This window comes from Megascapheus bottae, chromosome 33 (assembly GCF_031878675.1).
Source record: "Megascapheus bottae isolate mThoBot1 chromosome 33, mThoBot2.hap1, whole genome shotgun sequence".
NCBI classification, from domain to species: Eukaryota; Metazoa; Chordata; class Mammalia; order Rodentia; family Geomyidae; genus Megascapheus; species Megascapheus bottae.
In genome coordinates, this window is record NC_143541.1 from 799,103 (window position 1) to 825,488 (window position 26,386).

The 26,386-nt window shown below is 35.6% G+C and overlaps 1 protein-coding gene across 1 annotated transcript in view; it reads left to right on the forward strand.

The window, feature by feature from the left end:
• Nucleotides 1-26,386, forward strand: part of Cntn6 (contactin 6) — a 241,485-nt gene that overhangs the window by 50,957 nt on the left and 164,142 nt on the right. The window contains 1 exon segment of the mRNA XM_090324028.1: nt 7,419-7,554. Coding sequence (XP_090180154.1) covers nt 7,500-7,554 — 55 coding nt within the window. The 5' untranslated portion in view covers nt 7,419-7,499.

Here is a 26,386-nt window from a genome sequence, read left to right on the forward strand (position 1 = left end):
CCTCCTACCAGTCATTCAATGGCTCTGTTTTTAGAGCAATAGACAAAGCCTTCCTGACTGGCTTCCTTTTGCCTACCGTCAATGTTAGAAAACTCATTACAGACTGTGCAAAGCGAGTAAGGAAAAGGTGAAAAATTTAATTGACCTGAGGTTTCCATAAGGACTGTTATTAACACACATAATTCTCTGTCACCCAAGTTGGTGTTACCTAGATTCATTCATGTAAATTAAAGACCATTAAGTTGAGAGTGTCTGACAAGAAAATAATTTGTATCTGTGCGTTCACTCTACCCCTGTTGTACAATGTCTTGTTTTAGATCATCTTTTATATTCTTTGTAGCTTGTTAAGTATAGTTGTTAGGTATCAATGAAAGTGGTTTATTCCTTAGAAATGTTTATTTCAGAGCTCTGTGGGCACATAACTACCTTCTCTCTTTTTTTTTTTTTTTTGCCAATCCTGGGCTTGAGCTCAGGGCCTGAGCACTGTCCTTGGACTTTCTCAAGGCTAGAGCTCTACCACTTGAGCGTCAGCACCACTTCTGGCTTTTTTCTAGGTATGTGGTACCAAGGAATCGAACCCAGCTCTTCGTGCATGCTAGGCAAGCACTTTAACCACTAGGCCAAACTCCTGGCCCCCTACCTTCTCTTTTTAAGTAAATATCCATAGTTGTCAGCATGAAGAAATGTTGAGATGGCTCTTTTGTGAAAGATAAAGAATAGTGATGCCTTCTCTCCAATTTTTGGTCACTGCCTGCATCTCCCATGCCTGCTGGGTATATCCAAGTAGAACATGCAATAACTTCCCAGCATTCCTTTGCCACCTTATGCCTGGCACATGTTTGGCTTCCATACTCAGACTTAGATTACTGGCATGCATATTCATAAACAGATGGGAGTAGATTGAGTGATAGTTTTTCATTTCCAAGAAAGAAATTCTGAATCACATTAAAAATATTGTTAGTATTCTGTGTTAAGTACAATGGGCATTACATATAAGCTCTCTGCCCCAGTCGTATCTCCTTAATAATTCCTTATCTGTGTTTCTGAATTCAATGAGAGTCCAGGATACATGATTAGAAGATAATATGTAAAGGTAAGGGTTTATAGTCAGAAGCTACTTCAATCAACAAGATTCCACCCTGCCATTCTTCTCTATTTAATACATAATATTTTTGATGAGGATATATATATATGGGGTTAGAAAATGCAATTTAGTAATCCTTATATTGAAGTCTTCAGTTAAATATATATTAGAGATTAGAATGTATTAGGGTAGGTTTCAATGAAGAATTTCCAGAAGCTCCAAAACCGTAAAGTACATATATTCTCCTCTATAAGCCATATGGGCCCTGGTGAACTTGTTAACCCTGCTTTGGGAGCTAAAAAGAAGTCATAGACCATGAATAAATAGGCAAATTGAGTTCTAATGGACCTTTATATACAAACAGGGAAAGAAAGACTAATTCATTCTGCACTTTAAGTTGCCAGTCTCTGTTTTAACATGTGGTTTTGAAAATACACAATACAAAAGCATGTGTCCATATCAGTGGAAACTTGTGCATATACATATATAATATTATGTGCAGTGTGTGTGTGTGTGTGTGTGTGTGTGTGTGTGTATGACCAATGGGAAATATCGCATTGTTGGATAGTATTTCCGTTTCAGAAAAGAAAAAAAAATCATTTTGTTTACATTGTATAAAAAGATCTAATTTAGCTGGATGTGGTAGTTCATGCCTGTGATCTGAGGATCGAGGTTCAAAGCCAGCCCAGGCACTAAAGTCCATGAGACTCTTATCTCCAATTAAGCACTAGAAAACTGTAAGTGGTGTTGTGGCTCAAGGGGTATGGCAGTAACCTTGAGCTGAAGTGCTCAGGGACAGTGTCCAGGCCCCAGGTTGATTTGGGACAGGCTTTGCCACTAAATTTAGGTGTATATTTTGTTTTGAGGTAATTTTTAATAACAAAAGCTTTATGGATTCATTCCACGAGAGGAAAGTCTGTTTCTTTGAATCTATAGAAACCAAGCCCATATAGGATGATAATCTTAGCAGTTAGGTTAGACAGCAAGAAACCTACTCATCTGGCCTAAAATACCAGTTAAAAAATTGCATATCGAAAACAGCTCACCCAAAACAAAGTGCCAGTGGTATACTTACAAATCTGTTTAGACACTTGTAGAAAATTTCTCAGGTTCTGCTTACAGGGTGACCTTCCTTTATTCTGCCAGTTTGCCTCAAGTTGAACTCTACAAGGTTCTAGGAATTTAGAAGCCCTGTTTTGAATATCACTGTCTAGCATGAATTTCGTTCACTGAATAACTCTACTCTACTTGGCTGTGAGTAAATGCTGGATTGTTTTCATTGAGTATTCTCCTTCCTCAGGCAATGGAAACTTTTACAAGTGGAACTTTTACAACTGGTGACAGATACATAAATATTAGCTGTTTAGGCTGGCTTTGCAGAGCAATGCTAAATAAAATACCTGTGGGGCTTTTTGCCCTTTCTTTCAGTATGCTGATAAGCAATCAGCTGTTAAAGGCCAATGTTTGCAATGAAATCATACATTGAATTAAGTCAAATAACTCTGGAATATTAGGAAGAGATGAAATTTTAAGGTGGTTTCTAAGTCAGTTTTCAAAAGGGGAAAAAAATGACATCATGGGTGTAAATAAATCACCCGAGATTACCCAGCTGGTTAAGAATAAGTCAATAATAGTGGATGCAAAATTTCTAGATTCTCCATTCAGCTTTTTAATCCGTAATACTTGAAAATTCATACAAAACTTATACATATTTACTGAGTAACTATGAGTTCAAATTATGAGTAAGTATCATTCCAGAATTCATCTCCAAGGTAAACTACGAAACAAGGAGAAGAAAGGAGCCAGTGATACTCACCTACCAAGAGGGACATTGTGACTCTCTCAAGTCTTTAATAAAGGATAAAGCTACTGGGCAGGTTGCTTTGGTTGTAGGATAAAACAACAGCAACAAAAGAAAAAAAAAACAAGCAGGAATAAGTAAAACATTATTTCCCGGCTCACATTGCTTAGAACGGCAAGAGATATAGTTGGGTGGATCATGTTACAATTCTATACTCAGATGTGATTATAAGGCTTCTGGGATGGCAGATCTCTTGACTCCAACAGCTCCAAATAAGAGAAAGGCTACACTGGAAACAGCCAGGACAATCCATTAGAGGTACAGTGCATGACAAACATGGCAGGGAGAGCTACAGTTTGGCTGGTTTCTTGGGAGCAGGGCATAGAATCATTTGTGAGGCCAACAACAACAACAACACAAGGCTCTTTCTGGGTGCTAAACAATCAGGAGTTTTCTGGCAGGTGGTTGTGATACATTAATATACAGGGTTCATAGATCATGATAAGGAAAGTGGTTATGGTACAGGTTTATTGTGCTGTCCCCAAAAAGGGGTGTCCAGATATTTGAGCCAGAACTTCAAATTACATGATGAGCACACTTAGTGAAATCATATCACAGATCAACTGATTCATAAGCTAATCACTGAATGAAAAGATGAGACATTTTTCCTAATAATATCCACAAAGGTCCTTCTCTCAGTGCCATTATTTTCAATGACAGCAGCTGCTCTTTTCTTTACACAGATGGTAGCTAGGTGAATGAACTAGCCTTTGCTGTAGCCAGTCACAAAAGCTGCCTCGGAGTTGTAAGGAGAAGGAGGCAAAACCATTCCAACTGTGTGTGCTGGAGTGTGCAGGGAAGTGGGCTGTCAAAGGGAAATCACAGAGATTATGCCAAAAGGGGATGAGATTATGGGGTAAGAAAAAAATAATGAAAATGGATCATATAATTTATCTTATAAATGAGAACTTTTTTGGGGTTGGGGAAGGTAGGGAAGAATACTAATAATAAATCTATTAAGATGTTTGTATAAACAGAAATGGGAAATTGTCCAGCAAAAACGGATATCTGTGGTGATGCTACAGTTATGCCATTTTTTTTTAGGAGCTGTGTAAACTCTTTGGGAAAGCAGATCTGCCATTATCTCTGCAGAGATGATGTGTGGTGCACCCACAGAGAAAATGAGGATGAAATCTTGCCTCATTTTGTGTGTAGTAAGCAAAATGGCTGGGAGAGGAAGGGTCTGTATTTATATATGACCTTGAATACTATCCTAAGGACTTTGGATGTTCGTGGAATGGGACATGATTAGAGACTTTTAATGCTGGATTACATGGAAAAAGTCTTTGTTGGGAGAAGAAAATTTTGGTGGTGACATTGTAATGTAAGTGAATTGGAAAAAAAAACTTTGAGGTAAAATATCTAACAGAAATTTAGTTTTCTTTATCTTCAAGCTACTATTGTACTTAAAAATATCATAACCCTTTCATTAGACTACAAATGTATTGATCTTTGTCTGTTAATTCTACTATTTGTAGTCTTCTCTTTGGTTCACCTATTATTATTATTTTAATCCTTAATCTCTATTTTCTGAACCCCTCATATATATACATATATATATATATATATATATATATTTTTTTTTGCCAGTCCTGGGCTTGAGCTCAGCGCCTGAGCACTGTCCTTGGACTTTCTCAAGGCTAGAGCTCTACTACTTGAGCCTCAGCACCACTTCTGGCTTTTTTCTATGTATGTGGTACCGAGGACTTGAACCTGGGTCTTCGTGCATGCTAGGAAAAACACTCTACCACTAGGCCAAACACCCGCCCCCCCCATATATGTTTAATCTGGTGAGGAACTCCTCATATTTCAAATTTCAGCTCTGAAATGACTCCTGAGCCATATTCTGTAAGTTTTATAACATTCAAGATTTTATTAAAAAAATATTCCCTTACTTCCTTCTTACTACATGAAATAATTTACTTGTTTGTGAGTGGAGATTTTTTTCTTTCTGTTTTTCTCTTTCATCAAATGCATCACTACAAAGGGAAGGGGTGAAAATTTCCATTTAAAAATGTATAAACTTCATTTTCTTCAGAACTGTTAGGTTTGCAGAATTTATGCAGCAAAATATAATATTTTATATAGTCTCCTACATTTCCCTCTGTTATTGAACTCTTAAAATACAGTGATAGGTATATTACAACTGATGCAACAATGTGGATATATGATTAAGAGCTAATCTCCATAGTTTGTCCTAAAAATCACTTTGTGTTGTTCAATTCTATGGATTTTAACACATGCATAATATTATATTTCTATTATTATAGTAACAAGGGAAGAGTTTTGCTGCCTTAAAATTCCATAAATGTATCATTCTTTTATCTGTCTTGCAATAAAGAATTCTACATTCCTTGCGAACACTTAAATGTATAATGTCTTAGAAGAATATAAATGAAGGAATGAATGAATGAAAAAATGCAAAGATAAATATTTGTTGAAAAGTGATGAATGACAAATGAGTATGCTGCATGATTTATGTGTGAAAAGTTGATGACTTCGATGGTGTAATAGGAAAAAAACTGGAAAATAATGTGTGATGAAAGAGACTGGTCAAAGAACATTTTTGATTTAACATTGTGTTATGACTGAAACTCTAGGCCAGGGTCCCAATTCCAGAGATTCTAAAGTATTAGGTATGGCCTCTGGCCCTCCATAGGCTAATTACCAAGTGATGAAGGGTACAGAAAGATCTATCAGAACATCTGCCATGTGAAGGACAGGACAGTAAGTGCTTGAGTCATCTTTTGGATGTGGAAATGAGTTTTACATTTAAATAGAGGAAGAATTGTGGTGGGGCAACTTGGCATGTGTAATTATTGAACAATCCTAGTCAAAGGCGTGGAATGCTTGCTCATGGTCTCAGGATGGACAGGCTAAGTCTTTGGAAAGAGCAGAGAAAGTTAATGTGACCTGGGTGGGCCTCGTGTGGACTCTTGTCAGGATGTTTCTGCCTTAGTCTTTCATTTGTGAAACCCAAGGTGACCTCAGAATACAAAAGCTCACAGCGGAGGACAGACACCCATAGAGGCAGAGATGACAAGTTTTCATCCTATACGTGACAGTTACAGGCCCCCGTGAAAAAAAATCTCTACTTACAGCAAAAGCAGTTACTGAGTACCTAGGATAGTATCTTGACCTTCATAGTATTTGCTTTTCTTTAATTTTCTCCTTTGCTAAACATTTGGGAACTATTTACTTGTCTTATTTTATTTGATAATTAGGGTACATTAGCTACATAAGAGGGGATTTCACCGTAGCATTTGCATGCAAGTGTACACTGCATTCCAAACATCCAGCCTCCCTCTCTCCTTCTCTCTTCCTCCTCCCATTTCTTTATAATTTCAATAGATTCCTTTGTTCAGTTTTCATATATGCTGATAAAGTATGGACCATCACATCTTCTTTCCCTTTGTTAGCCCAATGATGTCTTACTGGTAGCCTCCTAAACAGAACTCCTTTCTCTTTTTGATGTTTTATTTTTGAAATACTAAAATTTGTCATAGTTGATCTCACCTAAAATCACTTTAGGACAGAATGAAAATCTTGAAAAACTTAAAAATACATGAGAAAATTATCAAAATCTTCATTATTACAGGCTTTACCCTTAAAAGTTCTAATCCTGTCTAAAATTATTTACAGCTAAAAGATTCCAAAGAGTATTTTCATTTTTATATAAACCACTTTTTATCAAATATAAACTTACAGGAGTTTATTCTTTGCTATTTTTAACTTAAATTTTTATGAGTTTGACAGTTTTTATGAACTTCTTATTACATTTCCTTTTTGAAGTAAAGGCCAAACTAACACTTTATCTTGATTTCATTTATCACTGAAGAGCTTAAATGTCAAAATAATTTAGAGACAATTATGTTGTAACCCCTTAGGAAAAGCTGCTTTCCTACCTAAGAGATAACAGTGCCAGAAATTGATTTCTTATAGAAAATTCATAGCACAATATTAGTCTTAGTCCTAGTTCTAGTAACATTAAAAAAGATGTTTCATAAGTATAATTTCAATAAATATTGATTTAAAACATTGAGAAAATCCATGAAATTTATAAGAACACTCTATCTGTCTGTCTGTCTGTCTGTCTGTCTGTCTATCTATCTATCTATCTGTCATCTGGCTACATATCATCTGGATATCTGTCATCAGTGGAATTTTGGAAGTTCCAAAATTCATTTTAAATAATAATTAACCTTTCAAAGAGTGCATTTAACATGTAATGAAAATATAACATATAGAATTCATTCAAGGGATATCTATTTTAATTCCTTAAAACTATGCTAAATATCAAGACATATGAAACATCAACAGAAATTATTGAAACACCCCAGATAGGTGTTTATATGAATGTAATCATTTGGGTTGCTTTATTTTGGATTACTATTTTAATGTTAAATTGAATCAATATCTAACAATCAATATGCACATTAAGGTACTCATGTTAGATAATTTTGTTTCTTTCAGACTCTTGAGTTTCTGACTACAAGATAAACTTTTATTCTTTGCTGATTTTATGGGAGAAAATTTTGACCTCACAACGTGGAGATGAGGTTGCTATGGAAACTGGTTACTCTGCTGCCACTCATAAACTCTTGTGCAGGTAAACTGTTCTATTATGAGTTTAGATTGATAAATATATTGACATTGTATTGCTTTTCCAAGGTGAAACAACTTTTAAAATGCACAATGTGTATGTTGCTTGAATGACTAAGTGATAAAAGGTAACCTCTAAGCAAATAGAGGGAATTTTATCCCTAAATACATTCAAGTACTCTTTTTAAAAATAACCAGCTGTATCTCACTCACTTATTGTCGTGTGACATTTTATAATAAAAATAAGCTTAAACAATCTTCAATTAACAAAGGATTATTTTTCAATTGTATTATAGTGAAGACTTTATAAAGCTAAATGTTTTCCTCCAATTTATAATTCATTATGGATGAAAGCATTATAATGGAAAAATGCTACAGTTAAATACAATTGAATATAGAGTATTCAGTCAAAAGTTAAAACAACCTTAGAAGCGTTTTTCTTTCTTTGCCAATAACTAAAAATACACATCAGAAAATGTTCTTTCATTCCACCTAAACCTACACTTAATCAGATTGGATTAAATTAACAAAAAAATCCGTAAAACATCTATTTTAGGTGATAGTTCTATGAGTGAAAATGGTAGAATGATTCCACTGTTGTATGCTTTTCTTTCTCTCAGATCACCTTGACCCATCTGAGGCAAATTAGCCCAGAACATTCCCTGCAAGGACAAAAGGGGCTTCCTAGACCTTGGTCTAAATAGTTCATCCTCTGTGATTCTGAGCTGTTGTACTGGCTGGTTGTTCAGGTTTCTAGGAGAGATCAGAAAAGAGTTCATTGTATGGGAACTATGTCATCTCTGTGGCATTCTTTTGACCACTACAAATCACAGGACTTGCCTGTAGACTTAAGAATTGTAAGAAAAACAATACTCTGGTTATCTTTTGACAGAGGAGAACTTAAACATCTGTGTGGATAGAAAATGCATGAATAGTGATTAGATTTGGGGTGTGTGTTTAACTATACCATCTGAGTGTGTGAAGATCACATACTTCTGTTCTTAGTTGTCAAACTTACCTGCCTAAGGTATTATCTTGGCAATGAACTTGAGCATGGATGTTGATTAGGTCATCTGATTGTCATCGATTAGGTCATTTGATTGTCAAAGAAGCCCTACTATCATAGCCATGTAGCTTTGCACTGACTGTGTGATGAGTAATATGATAAATAACTCATATATTCATAACAAAGAAGTACTACATTAGAAGAAAAACAAGAGCAAACATCATAACCTATAAGACTAAAATAAAGTAATTGTAAGAGACATATATTTAATAACAATTTCATGATACGGAAAAATATGAGAATGATCAAATAGCCAGAAAGCAAAAAGAAGCATAAAAAGTAAAAACATGCAAAGGTATTTTCCCTTGGTGAATCTAACAGCTCGAAGTACTTGTCATATTTATTCACAGTGATCATATTGTTTTCATTAATGTCACTTCTCACTCCACAACAAAAATTCTAAATTAAATCATAATGTGTTCTGGGCTTTTTTGGTAATTGATTACAAAAAGACAGCAGACTCCACAACATACGCCAAATTACATGTGTGAGTAAGAATTCTATCTCCTTAAGTTCCAGCTTCTTGTCAAAACTCAGCATTAACATTTTGCCCTTTCAATGTGTCTATTCAATTAGCATAGGTCTCCAAAAGAACTTTTGTGTTACATTATATGCATTATTATTCTCAAAACACACATCAAATCCAAGAAATACTCCACTCTCCTTTTATTTATCCAAATTGGATATGATTCAACATGTCTTTTTGGACATCAGTGAACTAATCTTATGTCCTTGGTGCACTATTTCATTGTGAAAGAATAGATTGTATCTGTTTTTTTAAGCTAGAGTTATTTAAATAAGTAATGTAAGATAAACATTTCCCCAAGGGTAAGGATGCTGATAATGTTTTACACAGAGAACACTGCTTTAAATCTTTTTGTTTTATTAGAGAGTTCACAATGTCTCATCCACTTATAGGTACTATGTTAACTTAGAAAATTAGATTATATATTGATAGTGTTTCAGTTCTGTGCATACTTGCAGCACCTTGGTTTTCCCAAGTTTGATTCTTATTCATTATGAAAGTTTGAGAAATCTTTCACAATGATGTGCTTTTTCATCCTAGTTTTCCCAGGAGATAAATTAATATATTTATAAATATGGGATAATTTAAGAAGCTGCAATATATGGAGAACAATGTTCAAATGTAAGTCGGTGTAGACAATGTATAGGTCATTTTCACAAAGAAGTACTTTCTTCTTTCATTTATTCTTCCCTTTCTCCTTCAGTTCCAAACTATGCAACTGGATCAAATCTGGATGTCTGTTAGTTAGAAGCTGAAAAATCAGATTTTGTTGATACTACAATATCCCATGCTAAAGAAATCTGAAATTTTCAAATGTGGTTAGGTATCATATTTCCCAAAAGTCAAAAAAATAAAGGCTCATGATATACCATTTTTATGTTTTTAAATCTTGCTGTATGTTAAATTTTTGGTGTTAAGTATCAACAATCACCAGTGTGATAAGAGGTTTATTCCCCAGTCAGGTAGTGGGAGCTTCACGAGTAGTCTGCAGGTCAATGAACTGGAAGATGATAATGGAATCTGAAAACCTTTTGCTTTTTCAGGCTATAACATGAAAAGTTCCTACTGCTCGCCAGTTCTGCCATTATGATCCCTTCACCATGGCCCTGAATGCAACAGGGTTAATTAATCAAGACAGGAATCCCTAAATCTATGAGCCAAAGCATGCTATTTTTTTTCTTTTGTTTATCTCAAGTGTTTGTTACAGTAAGAAAACACTAGCACATTATGGTGTTAGGTAAACTTTTAGAAATTCTAGGCAGCTTTCTAAATTCCAGTCCAAATATTGCAAATGGGCCTTATAAAAATATAATAAATAAGCCAGGAGCTGGTGGCTTATACCTGTAATCCTAGCTATGTAGGAGGCTGAGATCTGATGATTACAGATCAAAGGCAGCCCGGGATTAAAATGTCCATGAGACTCTGATCTCCAATTAACCACTAGAAAACAGACATGATGGAAGGTCTCAAAATGGTATAGCACTAACCTTGAGACCAGAAGAGCTGAAGGACAGTATCCAGGCCCTGAGTTCAAACACTTCCCCCTCTAAAAGCTAATTAATATTGTTATATTAGAGACAAAGTTTGAAACTATTAATAGAATAAAGTCCAAGATATACAGGTTTGACTATAGTGCAATAGTAAAACCAATGCCTCATAGAAACTCTGTAGGTTTATATAATAGTGCAAAGGATATTGAATGGCTATGAAATCAAGTGAAATAACCAACAGCAATTATTATTAGTTTTTTTTTCTATTCAGCATATATCACATCTTAACAAGTGCCCCCTTAACATTTCCTATTTTACTTTCGCTACTATAACAAAATAATGTGTAAGTGATACCACTCTTGACTCATAAGTGCAAGTGGCTCTTTTGTGCATCATTTGTATTGATTTGTTTTGATATGTATTAAACATTCACACATATGTGAATGTTCATATGTACATACATGTATATCTTATAAAATTATGACCAGAATACTTGTGTAACGAAATCCTAAAGAAGAACTGAACTAGCTTTTCTTTTGTCCTTTTCTTTCTTTCTTTCTTTCTTTCTTTCTTTCTTTCTTTCTTTCTTTCTCTTTCTTTCTGTCTTTCTTTCTTTCTTTCCTTTTTTTTGGGGGGGGGGGCATGGGACTTGAACTCGGCCTGGGCGCTGTCCCTGAGCTTTCAGCTCAAGGCTACCGCCCTACCCTTGAGCCAAGCCCCGCTTCCCATTTTCTAGAGTTTAATTGGAGATAGGAGTCTCAGGTCCTTTTGTACCTGGTCTGTCCTTGAACGTTGATCCTCAGATCTCAGCCTCCTGATTAGCTAGAATTACAGGTGTGAGCCACCATGCCCAGAATAACTGGCTTTTCTGTATGAGGCTTAGTTTTTGTCAAAGCAATTGAATAATTCAAATAAGTGAATATAGATAGTGACAGTTATTGGCAGAATAGAATTAAAAGCCTTTCTTAGACAGTCTGAATATTGCATTATGTCATCAGAGCTTAATTAGCTGTTCTTTCCTATTGCATTAATTACTCTTGAGGAATAAGCTGAGTCTTAAAATCTTTCCTGTCACCATTTTCATGTAACATCTATTGGCAGATATGTTTATATTATTCTCAAAATATCTCTCTCAAAGTAATTGATTCTTAAAACTTCAGTTAAATTATTTAGGGCTGATAACAACATTTTTTCTTTGGTATGCCATTTTATAAATGAGCTAGCCTGAGAGAATAAGGGAGAAGATGTAACCCGTTGCTAAGTACTTGGAATCAGGTACTATAAAGAGGGTTTGTCAGAAAATATGTATGATGGCTTGAATTAGACTCTGCCCCAAACACAGTCTTTTAGTGAATTGAACCACAGTGAACACAAGGCTTAAGAATGAAAATATACACTGTGACCATGATTTCTTCAAAGAGCAAATCCCTGGGAATTGGCAGATGAAATAAACCTACCCTACTCAAAGATCCCAGAAGCACATGAAGGGTATTTTTGGGGGTCAAGGGGTTATGGATAATTGAATATATCACAGCCCAAACTCTGCCTAAGACCTTATTCAGATTTATTGCTACCATTATAACACTTTTAGGAATCAAACACTAAGTTATCTTTTTAATCTGAATGGCATCTGCAATGTCTAACAGAGATGACCCAATTTAGAAATGGTGAAAATGCTTTTTTTAAAAATACTATTTGTATCTAATGCTCATTGACAATGGTAGTTATTTGATTATCCAAACTTCTCAAGTAATTATTTTTATTTTGCTAGTCCTGGGCCTTGAACTCACAGCCTGGGCACTGTCCTTCGGCTTTCTCAAGGGTAGAGCTCTACCACTTGAGTCACAGCACCATTTCTGGCTTTTTTTCTATTTTGTGGTACTGAGGAATTGAAGCCAGGGCTTCGTGCATGCTAAGCAAACACTCTACCACTAGGCTAAACTCCCAACCCTCAAGTAATTAGTATTTAAACCTTAAATGGAATTGTTTCTTAGGATTGCATAAAAAAGGTAGCTCAAATAGAAAAAGAAATGAATTAAATAAAAACACTTCAGCAAATGATTTGTATGCAGACTTAGTAACTATTGAAGATGCTGTCCCTGGTGGAAGGGAATGTGATAAATAGTGTTTTCAAAAGGAAGTGTTAGAAAGACATGGCCAGGTTTTCTATAGAGGTGAAACATCAGTAAATGTTTTTATTTGAATAGAATTCATAAATAGCCATAACTTGAAAATAACATGAGGAATTGATAGAGATGTTTCTTCCCCTACCAAAAAATCAACTCTTTCATATAGCCAAAAAAATTAAACTATTTGTATTCCTTCCCCATTTTCCAACCAAAAACATTAAACTCTTCTTTATACATTACATTATATAGTAGATATATTCTTCCATGGATGGTTTTGAACCATGGTTCTCAAGCCTCATATTCCCAAGTAATTAGAATTATAGGCATGAGATCCTAGAACCTTGCCGACTCTTTATTTTTATACTCCTAGAAAGATCAAGATTGTTTCCTTCTTAGGATCTTTTCCCTTATTGTTACTATTCTTGCAAACTCTTCAAATCTTCCTGTCTTTTTCTAGAACATTCTCAGGTCTGTGTCTTCTATAGACTACCCTCCTTATGATCTTGTATAGGTTACACAGTTAACTTTTGTTACTGTTGCTGTTGTTACTGTCAACGAATTTGCCAATAACTGAAATTAATCTATGTGTGTGTTGGTTATATCTCCATTGCCTAGTAACACATAGAATAATATAAAGTCTAGGCAAGTAAAACTAGAATTTCTCAAATAATGTGGCTGCATCTCATATTCATAATATAGTACCTGACACATAGAAAACATTCAATAAATATTTTAAAATAAATGGTAGGGCCAGGAGTTTGGCCTAGTGGTAGAGTGCTTGCCTAGCATGCATGAAGACCCGATTTGATTCCTTGGTACCACATACATAGAAAAAAAGCCAGAAGTGGTGCTGAGGCTTAAGTGGTGGAGCTCTAGACTTGAGAAAGTCCAAGGATAGTCAGTGCTCAGGCCCTGAGCTCAAGTCCAGGACTGGCAATGAATAAATAAACACGGGTAAATGATTAATCCCCTTAACAGTACGTACAAGTAATCTAAAATTCCAGAATGTTGTGAGAAATTCTAATGGATCTATTTTAGGCATAATGTTTGGGTTCTTTTGTTGTTGTTATCACTGTTACAAAATATCTGGATGAAATAATTCAAGGGAAGATGGAGTTTAGGTTGGTTCATGGATTCACGGGTTTTAACTCATGGTGCCATGGTCCAAATACCTGAGCCAAATATCTCAGCAACAGCGGCCTTAGAGGAGGGGTCTGATCATCTCAGTGGAGGCAGGAAGCGGCCAGAGGGGCAAAGAAAAAAGGTAAATATATAGTATATATAGTACATATAAATAATGATATATTTATAGGTAACATATATAAAATATAACACATTAATTTTTACATTATGATATATTACCAATTCATTAGTCTAATAGTAATTGTTATGCTAATGAATAATTTATTAATATATGATAATAAATTATTGTTAGTAATATATTATTAATGCCTTTGGTACTGTGTCACAGCACCAAATGACAAAGGAGATGTCATTTTAGTGTAACCAGTTAATTTCCTTTTACTTCTCCTAAAGACCTTTACAGTAGCCACCTAAAAGTGTCCCTCTCAGCCACCTTGTTTTTAGTCAACTTCTGTATACTTTGTTGATTGTCATCTGTGGACAAGTCTTCATAAAGCACAAGTGATTTTGTCATTGCTCTACATCAAGACCTTCAGAGATCCTATTTCCTCTGAAATTCATATGGTCTAATCAAACATTCAAATTCAATTTTCTTCAACAAATATTAGAAGTTCTCCGATTAATTCAGTTCCACCTGTGTCAAGAGCCACACTTCTCTCACTCTCCTTCCAGCATCCTTCATTCATATCCCACTGTACCACTGGTAAAGTCTCTGATGTTTTCATTCCCAGGTCTTTCCTCTTACAAATGTCTTCAGCACTAGCACTGTTGTCCTTCAAATCTATTTCAGAATAAAGGCAAATGAAACTACTCACAAACAAGAACAAATGCTGTACTCACAGCGAACAATCCTTCTGAACAGTTTCTCCTTTTCCTTAAGATCTGATTACAGAAGAACTTTGTCATCTGCTTGGTCTTTGCATGCAGTCAAATAATGTTTCTCAAATTCATACTTATTTACTTCCATACATATTGTATTTACTGCCATAAGAAATAAGTTTGTAATCATACGATGTTCATTCCTAAATGGAAAATAGAGACTAGCCCTTAACATTTGATTATATTCCTAGTATATTCTAATTTACAAAGCATTTTATGTAAGATTTTTTTTCCTGAACTTGATAGTTGGCAGAAAAGCAACGATTATTTCTACTCCGTAGATAAGGAAACAGATCCAGAAAAGATTCCTGGCATTTCAAAGATTATAGAAATACAAAATTATGAAAATCTAATACATCAGTAAAATTGTTAAGTTTATAAGATTAAATTAATAATTACTAAAAATTAGGGGATCAGTTATTTGTAGAGGCCAGCTTCTTCTAAGAGTATAATACTATTCTATAAGAAAGATGGTAAGCAGAGCTACTATTAATGTTAAAATACATAAGATTAAGCCTAGTACCAATGGCTCATTGCTCTTATGCTAGCTACTCAGAATGTTTAAATCTAAGGATTGTGGTTTAAAGCTAGCTAAGAAAAGAAAAATGTACAAAAATCTCCAAGTAGCCAAAAATAAAGGATACAATGAAGGCCTGCTCAAATGGTACAGTACCACCTGTGAGCTACAAAACAAAATGAGATTATGAAGCCCTGAATTCAAGCACACACCAATGTACTAGCTAGCACACACCCACATTATATATAATAATATATATGCTATATATTTATATATAATAAAACCTTAATAAGTATTTAAAATCTTACAACATCTAAATTGTTCAAGTGTATTTTACTATTACTTGTGATCTTGAGAATGTTTCCATTTGTTGACATCCATGTATGGAAAAAATGAAATCAGGGTGAACTATTGTTTACCACTTCCCAATTCCTCTCATCATGTAGTTTGTTCTAAATCGACCATGGGCTATTTTCACATCATTAGGGGTTATTGGATTAGGTCCTAATTGCCCTGTCATGGTTGAATTGTAACCAAACACTGGCCATGCTTATAATTATTTCTTAAAACTCAACAAAGCTTTCTCTGAGAATTAATTGACTTAAGGCATGTATAATAGCATGATGTATTTTACTATTTTATTGGTATTTTGTAGATTCACAGCATTAGTAAAATTGTTATAAAATTGTATGTATTTATATATACATATGCATATGTATACACATACACACATACATACTCCACAACTTCACATACATACTTCTTGGTTAAGCCACTCTTTTATGTCCTAACCACTTTTAATATTTAGTCACATTTTTAGTAGAATTATGCTCTATTGCATAGATTTATTGGTTGCAGAAAATCACATAAAGAAGTAGGAACTAATACCTGGGTGACCTCTGGAATACGTGTATGTATGAATATATACAGGTACATTATTCATAAATGTGTATATTACCTGCTATATTGCACTTGATAATACTGTTTTATTTACTCTTTTAACTTTTAGAATTGGAACTCTTAGAATTGGAAATAGCAGTTTTGTCTCTAAAAAAATATGTTCATATAAAAATGTACCTAATAGGTTACTAGAGAAACAGATAAAGAAAGTGATTCTTTCTCACATGTAATTAAACACCAAACCTGCCTTTTCTAAGCCTTGCAAGATAACAACAGGTGTTTCCTCCTCACTTTGCCAGGAGCTCACAATAGAACAGATTTGCCACATACAGAACTAAAAACAACATTTTCGTAAAGAACAAAACCTTCCTCAAATGTTCTGATTAGCTCTATAATCAGTTCTCAACCGTGAGTCAGGAAACAATGAGGACTTTTTATATCTGTAAGGACTTGTTTGTGTTTGTGTCTTTTACCTGTATTTGCATACACAGACGTTTTGGAAAGCACTTACAATCAAACAACACACCATTTGTGTTTGGATCTTTCCTTGGCCCTGATTGTAGAGCTGGAAGTGAGAAAGATATAAAACTCCCATGCTCCTCCTAGGGACCTTATTCAGAGTCCCCACTACTTAACGGAAGAATGCTTTCTGGGAACAAATTACTAGACTCCATGTTATGTGGCTTCAGCCTCTCTTAGTTATTGCTGAACTGAGGTCATAATTTGATATCTAAAGTCCTGGCTCATCAGGAATTTGTTTTGTGACCCAAACTCCCTCCCTCTCACAAATAAAAGATTCACAGTTGGTCAAGTGATTTATTTTGAGACAAAATATATGACAATGTTATTTTTATCATGCTTTATGTTTAACAACATACTTCCCTAGCTAAAGCATGAAAGGACTGATAACACAGATTGGATTACAGAACAAAATCGAGAAAACCTGCTTTCTTTCCAACTGCTAGGTTTTTCTATTTACCAACTAGTCTGATAATTTTCCTTTTGGTGCCTGCCCACGTTTAAAAAAATATTTTCACAATATCAAAATCACATCTCATGGGAAAATAGATTAATTTATAGTTTAATTTAATATTAATAGTTTACTTATAAGGCCTGGCCTGTGAACTTCTTTTTTCTTGATTGACCCTTGAATATAAACAAATGTATAACCTTTGTCCCAAGAGAACACAGCAGCCTCTCCCTATTCTGACTTTCCATGATTTGTAGATATAAAGCAAGACAAAGCATTGCAGTATTTTAATAGTCCTGATGAAAAACAGAAGCAAACAAAATAAAACATGGTAACAACTGGGCTTCTTTTAGCTAAGGGGACTTTATAGAACTCAAAGTTAATCTTATTTCTCTATGTTATGCTTTTCTTTTGGGTGGTTGTCCCTCTTTATACTGCATTTCATTAACTGTATTATGGTTTTGGGTTTTTTTTAAAGAAAAAAATATATACACACATATATCTGCAAGGCACTGGTAGTTCATGCTTGTAATCCTAGCTACTCAGGAGGCTGAGAAGGTTCAAAACCAGCCCAGGCACAACAGAACCTGAGACTCTTATCTCTACGTGGGGCTTGGCTCAAGGGGAGGGCGATAACCTTGAGCTGAAGAGCTCAGGGACAGAACCCAGGCCCAGGGTTAGGGTGGTAGCCTTGAGCTGAAGAGCTCAGAGACAGCGCCCAGGCCAACTTGAAGCCCTATGACCCACCAAAAAAAAAAAAATATATATATATGTATATACATATGTATATCTAATCATGTATTATGGAGATATTGCTATACAGAGGATTTTGTGGTATACGGATATATTGTATTTATGTTTTTTTCATTTTTACTTAAAAATTTTAAAACAATATAAAAATATTAAAAATATTAGGGTTAATAAGAGAGAAGGAATAGTATAAAGCCTAAATTTATATATATATATATATATTTGTAATACAATATATATAACACTGCTACTTTGCAAATTTTCAGGGATCTATGGAAAGTAACTCCCACAATAAGTGAAAGATTTGTATACTTTGAAAATAGCAGTTGACAGCATGTAATCACAAATGGATGTTGATTCTTAAACTCTAGAGCTGTTGTTAAATATCACTACTCTGAGGCTATGTGATGCCCACATGCCCTAGCTTTCCAAGATCAGTGATTTGTCAGCCCATCTGTCAATATGGTCAATCAGTTAATTCACTGAAATGCTCAGCAACTACAAACTCTTAATGTATTGAAACTACTTGAAACACAACCGGTCATTGATGGGGGTTACCCAATCTATAGTCAATTGATTCATCACAATTTACACTGTTGTTTATTTTTAGTGGGAAACTAAAAATCAGGAAAAAATTGCACTAGGAAATAATATTACCCTTAGAGTGACAGTCTTAGTCTGAGTAGAATTTCTTTTCCTGGATTCTCTGAACTTGTCTGTGTGACTGTGGGTGAGAGGTGGCCAAAGGAGAAGTGTGAGATTGGTAGAACAGAAATGACCACCGAAGTCTGTGAAAATGTGAAAACTTAATGGAAGTCTATTTGGAGGGTGTGAGAGGGAGATAGAGGGTAGGGGAGGAGAGAAATTCAGATAAGCTTGCCTACCACCACTACTTTCAGAGGAAAATCCCTTTAACAAAGGCCCACTCGGCCAGCAAGACTTGGCTGGCTTGTCAGATTCTTTGTTAAATCTGGCCATTTGCCTGTTCTAGTAACCCAGTGTTCACTGTGACTGTCATTATTCTTGACCTCTTTTTTTTTCCCTCATGTCTTTCTGTTTGCTTTTTTTTTTTAAAGCTGGTGCTCTAACACTTGAGTCACACTTCCATTTCCTTGATTTACTTTTGAATTGTTTATTATATTTAACCCCTCACAAAAAGAAAATTGGAAGCCAGTAGAGGAAATTATAGACATATAAGGAAAGAGAGGTGGCATGCTTTTGTTTTAATGTTAGCAAATATAGTACATTCCAGTAGAGAGCACATTTTCCCACACCATCTCATTTACTGCCTATGATTTATTGAGAAGTTTTTAGAAAGGCAGAGGTTAGAGGTGTCATTTCCTACTCAAGTTTGAACTCAGGACCTATGTTCTAAAATAGCTTTTCTTCCCCACTTCATGGCTGGTGCCCTTTCACTTGAGCTATGTCTCTACTTCTGGCTTTTTGTTGATTAGTTAGAAATAAAGCATCTCTCAGATTTGTCTTCAAATCTTGTCTTCAAACTAGCTTCAGACCTCAATGCTCAGATCTCAGTCTCCCGAGTAGCTAAGGTTATAGGTGTGAGCCACCGCCACTTTGCTCTTGTGACTTAGAAGAAGTGGACACAACACAGGTACTAACACTGTGCATAGAGCTAGGTTCACTGAGGCTTACTACCTCCATGAGTAAACTTCTGGACTCTTACTGCTTCCTTCCCAATGTTTCACCCTGCATCTCTCAGAGCAGACTACACTGGTCTTGTCTTCATTGTCACCTCTTTTCCTCTCACTCTTCAAAGATGAACTCACAGGAGTTACATATTTCCTATTATGGCTAGAATATAGTACACCATCCTAAGGCTCAACTGGGTTTGGCCTCCTATATAAATAATGCTCAGAGGTCAGACTTTTAGAAAAGGAAGAACGGTATGAATTGGGTTGAAGGAGTTCAAGGAAGGACGCTATTATATAGAGAAGCCATTGCATGGAGATATAAAAGTTAAATTCCAAAAGCAATGTGCTTCTGTTAATCAGCAAAAGACTCATTTCTTTTACTTAGCCTAGCAGTCTGTCGCATCAAATATTCTTTAGGAAATTTAGATATTTCTAATTGTTTAATAAAGTGACAAACTAAAAGAAAATATCAAATCCACTAAGGGCTGAACTCAGCTGTAGATTGGTAAGGTTGAGCCTTAGTATTATATTCAAGGCATTTTCCCTTAGCTGTTCTCTGCTCTTTACTGATTCTCTCCACATCCAATTTTAATCCTCCATGCTCGCAGGATGATCTAGATTTTGACTGCATCGTTAGCTTGTGATGGACACTGTAGAAAGTGATGAAAATTATTCATCTTCCTCTAGCACAAGCCCTACTAAACATGAGGCTCAAAAATAACTGAAAGAGGTTTGGTGGTCAAGTTTCAGGGCTGAATCGGAAAAGCAATTCTGAATACCACAACAGCTAAGCATTTTCCTATTTCCTCTTTTTAGTTTTCTGAATAGCTTTATGCTTTTTAAATGAATGGACAAAATTTAAACAGTTGGCTGTTGCTTATCTAGATGGTCTTAGAGCTTCTAGCATTTTTCCCACTGAAATACAAAGGACTTGATCTCACAATTTTGCTTCATTTGATAACATTTCCAAATGTGACCAATACTTCTGATTTTCATAAATAACCAATGGCTGATCCAGCTATATATATATGTATATATATGTGTGTATATATATGTGGTGAATATTATACTCATGTTAAGTTCTTTATATTATTATCACAATTATGAAAACATTGTTAGATAATAATAAAAATTAAAGTTTAAAAATTTAGAGCTGGATGTTGGTGACTCAAACTATAGTCCTAGCTACACAGCAATCTGAGATCTGAGGATCCAAGTTGGAAATCAGCCCAAAGCAGACAAAGCCAAGAGATTCTTATCTCCAAATAACTTGTAAAAATCCTTAAGTGGAGATGTTGATCAAGGGTGAAGCCTAAACCTTGAGTGAAAACAAAAAACAAGAATATTAGGCACTGAGTTCAAACTTCTTGGTTAGCAACACACACACACACACACACACACACACACACCTTACAGGTATGTGTATATGAGGTATGTATATGTATATTCATGTATATATGTACGTTATGCAGTAGAAAGAAGCAATTTTATTCTTTCTAGTATGAATTAGAAAAGGCAAGTGGAACTTAAAGTCCCAGCAGAAATGGTTCTAAATAACCAGTCTGAAATGTTGACTCTTTACTCTCTTTTGACTTCAGCAATTTCAAATTTTGGAATGGGGGGGAGACTTCTCATCAAACTATAGTTTGAGGTAGAGCCTATGCTATCCATATTTGTAAGTGCATTTAATAATGTAATTCATAGTTCATCACACAAAAATCTTGAATGGACTATGTCTCAGCAGATCACGTATTCTTGACAGGAGAGTCAGATTTTGGCTGAGCAAAATCTGCTCTTATATACAAGGGAGCAAAGGCAAGTTTCTTTCTACAGACCTATCATGAGGCAAGCTGTCTCTTTTTAAAAATGATCTAGAGGCAGCTGGCCTCTTGTCTGCTAGTGTGTTAGTGTCTGGTTTGGCCATTCATCATCAGAAGTAGGAATCTCTGCCATTTTCACAGAAGGCACGTATCCTCTCCCTGGAAAGTCTCTCTTCAGGATTAGATGGGATCAAGCCAAGGTCTCTGCTTGCAATACAGAGATAGAACTTGGCACTATTTGTATCACACCAGAACTGACTCCATGCCACTGTCCACTTAACCTGCTTGTCTTCCTATTTGGAAAGGCTCTCTCCCTTCTGGCTTTTCTGCCCGCTGCGACATGTCTCCTCAGAAACCTCAAAGAGAAGACGTTTGTAAAGATCACTTTGCCCTAGTAGAGTATAGCATTCTCATTGTAGTTCCCCACAGAGATGATATATAATACAGTTCCTAATTGTCGGTGGTGAGGTTGCATCTTTCCCATGCTACTTGTGTCTCTCTGACTCATTTCTTGCTTCTTCACTTGGGAATTTTGTCCTTTTGCTAAATGCCAATGTATCACAAGGAATTTTGCAATCACTTGTGTATGAATGCACCAATCAATTCTGCTTTCCTGAAGCTTGGTGGCATGGGCCTAACATGTCTGTGGTGTTAACTGTTTTATGGGAGGTGTTTTGTTGAGTCCTCAGAAAACTCTAAAGCCAGCAAGTACTATGTATTCCCATTGTAGATAAAGGATATGCAGATAAAGGATAAGGAAAGGGAAACAGCTAGTATATGATACCATTAGAATGTGAACTAGCCCTGTCTAATCCTAGAGTCGATCTCTTTTAGATGCCTTACTGAGAGTGTCCCACGATTTGTTTGTAGGCATCAAATTGGTATTATCTTTATTTGATTAACAAAACTGTTTTCTTCCTCATTTTATTTTGTGATGAATGCATTCCTAAAATTGTCATGAAATGTAAAATGGATTACAATCAAAATCCTCTCTGCAACTACCTGCTTGTTTGTTGTTGATATTTTTCCTATGGAAAAATAATAGACCAGATCCAAATTCTTATCTTTGATATGTTCCTACTTGCTCTGTAAAACCTGAGGTGAGCTCTACAGACTTCAATTTCCTGAAGTACAAAACAAGGTGGGGTCAGAATTGAGGATTTCTAATTCTCTTCTATTCTTGACATTTTGTGACGTCCTGACAAAAAAGGCATTTCTGCTTCACAAAGAGCTCACACAATACACCAGAGAACACACCAGTAATAGGAAATTCTACATTCACACCTATTTAACTTTGTGCTCATTCAAATCTCTCCATAGTACCTCTCTCTAGAGACTCCTCACACTTACTTAATTTAATATAGCCTTTATAAAATGGGTCTTCTCTGCAAAGCTCAGCTTGAGGCATTTCTATGGAACCCTCACAATTCATTCACTTCTACACAAGCTTGATTTTCTTTTCCCTTAAGAATTTCCTGTACATTTAGCTACAGCTAGAGGTAAAACTAACAATTTGTATGTCTCTTCAGAGGCACCCGCTTTACTAAATGTCTCTTAATTGGCATGGGGGCTTGTAAAATGCCTTTGAGAGGCAATGGTAAGAATTATTTTCTTAATTACAATGGTACAGAAAAGATACTTTCAAATTTCCTCTTTTCCTATGCAATAGAATGGCCTCCACCTCCCAAATGGAATTGTTTAACCCCTTCTCAGAGAACATTCCAGGTTTTCTATAGTAAATGTTCTGTCTCATTTCCTGTCATCCATGTGAGCCTGCAGATTAGATGATGACAATGACAGAATCTGAACCTTCCTTACTAAAATCAAAATTGCAGTTTTGGAAAGAATGGGAAGTCCATTCTAATCTCATAAATTCTATCATGCATTTGCCAATAGCTCCTTTTTCTTCTCAGTGCTGAAATTAATGACTAACATACGGGAAGTGATCAGTGACCCATGTTGAATTCTCTTGTAATTTGTCAAGTTCAGTCAACATACCTCCTCACAATATGGATCGATGAGTGGATAGATAAATATAGATATAGATATTTTATATTCCAGAGATTTCTCTATCTCTATCCAGATCTCTCTGTCTCTCTGTCTCTCTGTCTCTGTCTCTCTCTCTCTCTCTCTGTCTGTCTGTGTCTCCCTCTTCGTCTCTCTCTCTGTCTCTCTGTCTCTGTCTCTGTCTCTGTCTCTGTCTCTCTCTCTCTCATAGTGGTGCAGGGGAAAGTGATTGAGGCACTCAAAATCACATTTCATTTAGTTTGTTGAGCTCAAGGCTTCTCACGTTAGCTAGGCACTCCACTACTTGAGCCATATGCCAGTCCTACTTTGCTTTAGTTATTTTTCAGATAAGGTCTCCTGGTCTTTCCTGGAACTGACCTTGAGCCTAGACACTCTTATCTATGCTGGTGGAGAAGCTGTGATTCCCTGTCATACACCAAGACATCCAGCTTATTTCCTAGGACCAAGTGTCACTAAATTATTGCCTTGGGTTGGCTTCAAACTATAATTCCCTTTATCTCCCAAGTAGCTAGGATGACAGCTGATAGCACTGTGGCCTATCCAATGTTACAAATCTAGAAGGATACTTAATAAGAGATTTTACTTTTTCTACACAGTTCAAATGAGGCACTCTTGAGGAATTGACTTCATAACTGAAATTTGAATACTAATTAAGGGCTGCATGGTGTGTGTGGAGGAGAGAATCAATCATGACACATTTGCCCTATATTTCTCCCCTCAAAGGTATGTATGGTGAGAACTTATAAAGGAGTAACAATTTGTTTTATGTCTGAAGCCAGCTGAACCACACAAGTTGATCACCCCTCCACTGGCTTGTTAGGTGAGCAATGCTAGTTCCCACTCTGCCCCCAAAATGTATGTTTCTCTAGACATTTGGTGTGTTGTTTTCCAGAGATGTATGCTCTCTGACTCAAGAAAAAAATATAATCATACTATTTGGCCTGTTTATTTTTGTTATTCTACAAATGAACACACAAAGTATTTTTATTATTTTGTATATCACAAGCAAAAACTGAAAGTCCCTAAAACTTATTTCCAAAGTTCACCAAATAGCAAACAAACAAAAGTCAACCATGTTACTGCCTTGAACATGCTTGATTCTGACTAATCAAATCTAAACAAAGTTGGGCCTAGTTAGTTCTTGGATGGGAGACCAAACCAAACCAAACCAAAAACCAAAAACCAACAAACAAAACTGGGGGGGGAAGGGGGGAGCAATAAGAAACAGAAGACAGGAAGTAGCTTCAGAGATTATTCAAAACAAGGAGAAAGTAAGATGGAGTTAAACACTCAGAGCAATAAAGAAAATACCAATGAGGAGAAACCATTAAAACTTGATTAAACTGGATACATTTCCTGTAAGTACTCTTTCTTTCCATGTCCATATTCCTAACATAGTACTTAAAGAATTATAAATCCATTTAAGACATAATCTTGGTTTGTGACATTATTTTTATTGGTCCCAAAAATATAGGTGAATTTTTTCCTTTTCTAGTGATCACCCTGAAACACTATCCTTGCTAATTCTGTTCTTAAAATCTAAGTTTGTTAAAACTTCTGTCAATTTATCTCTCAGCAAGGTTGAAAAGGGAATAGGAATGCTTTCGTGTGAATACATATTTCATTAAGTGAGTTAGCCAATCAGACCATCAGAAAGGTAACAAATGACTTATGAGGAAACTTCTTTCCCAGACCATCAATGGATTTTCCTACAATATGTTAGCAGGTCAGGAGAGAACAGTAGCCCTGTTAAATGTTGAGTCTCTAAGCTCTCAAAGGTTTTTTTATTTTTTATTGTCTTCTTGGTCTTCTTTTCTATGAAGTATGAATCACAATACCTATTCTCTGAGCAGGGTTCTGCTCCCTGAGTTTGTGTTAACATAATTTGTTGTGAATCATAAGCAAATTACCCACAAGCATAATATAACTCTGCTCTAGTTGTTTATTTTTCTACATTTGTTAGAATTCTCTTTGTGATTTTTCCCCACCCTCCTTCTCTACATTTCTGTAATGTCCTTGGCCTTTGTCTCTTATATTATTTTATTACTGCTTCCAGTGTTACTGCCATTTACAACCTCATGTTAATCAAAACTGTGAATTTCAGCAAAAGCAACAGTCCTTGCCTGGCTTGGTGACCTTTCTTTCCCTTTGATCCTGGCATCTAAAGCTTTTTATACATTCTAATTCTCTTCCATTTTAATAGCTCCGTGAAACAGTACTATTTTCTTTGACGGATAAGATCATTGAAGGTGACCTGATTTTCTCCAGAGATGCTCAATGAATGAAACACATTCCTACACATTCACCCTCACTGTATCTCAAATGGGGAGGAAGCAGGGGATTCGTTCCAATATGCATATGCAAGTATTGGGAGGGTCTCGGGTATCAGATCCTGTGATTATACATGCCCCATCAAATTATACAAGCAGCCTTATATTGTATTCCAGATCTTAGCCCTTTCTTGGCTACTTCATCATGTTTTACATAAAATTCAAAAGGAATTTTTTTTCCTTGTCAATAAGAATTTTTTTGTTACAGTGAGAAATGTACTGTTTGGTTTTACTTCTGTATTTTTCACGTGCTCTAATAAGAGAGACAGGTCAATTTAAGGGAAGTGATCTTGTTGAGACACGCAGTTATACAAACTTCTGTGCATATGTATGCCTGTATGCCTCCAGGTATCACATTTGTGCCCAGATATTCACTTGTATCTGGAAGTGGATTGCTCACACAGATTGCAATATCCTTGTGACTTGTTTCTGTCCCATTAATGACTCCAGGCTTAAACAGCTCGGTTATTTATGGGTATGGGAAATTGTAATTTAAGAGCATTTTATTCTGCTCCATCAAGCTTATTCTTTATAAAGTATCCAAACAGTAATAACAGCTACAAAAGAACACTGAGCAGAATAGTCAATGTTCATCTGAACATTTGTAGGACTCTCTATCCTTCACTGTGAAACACCTCT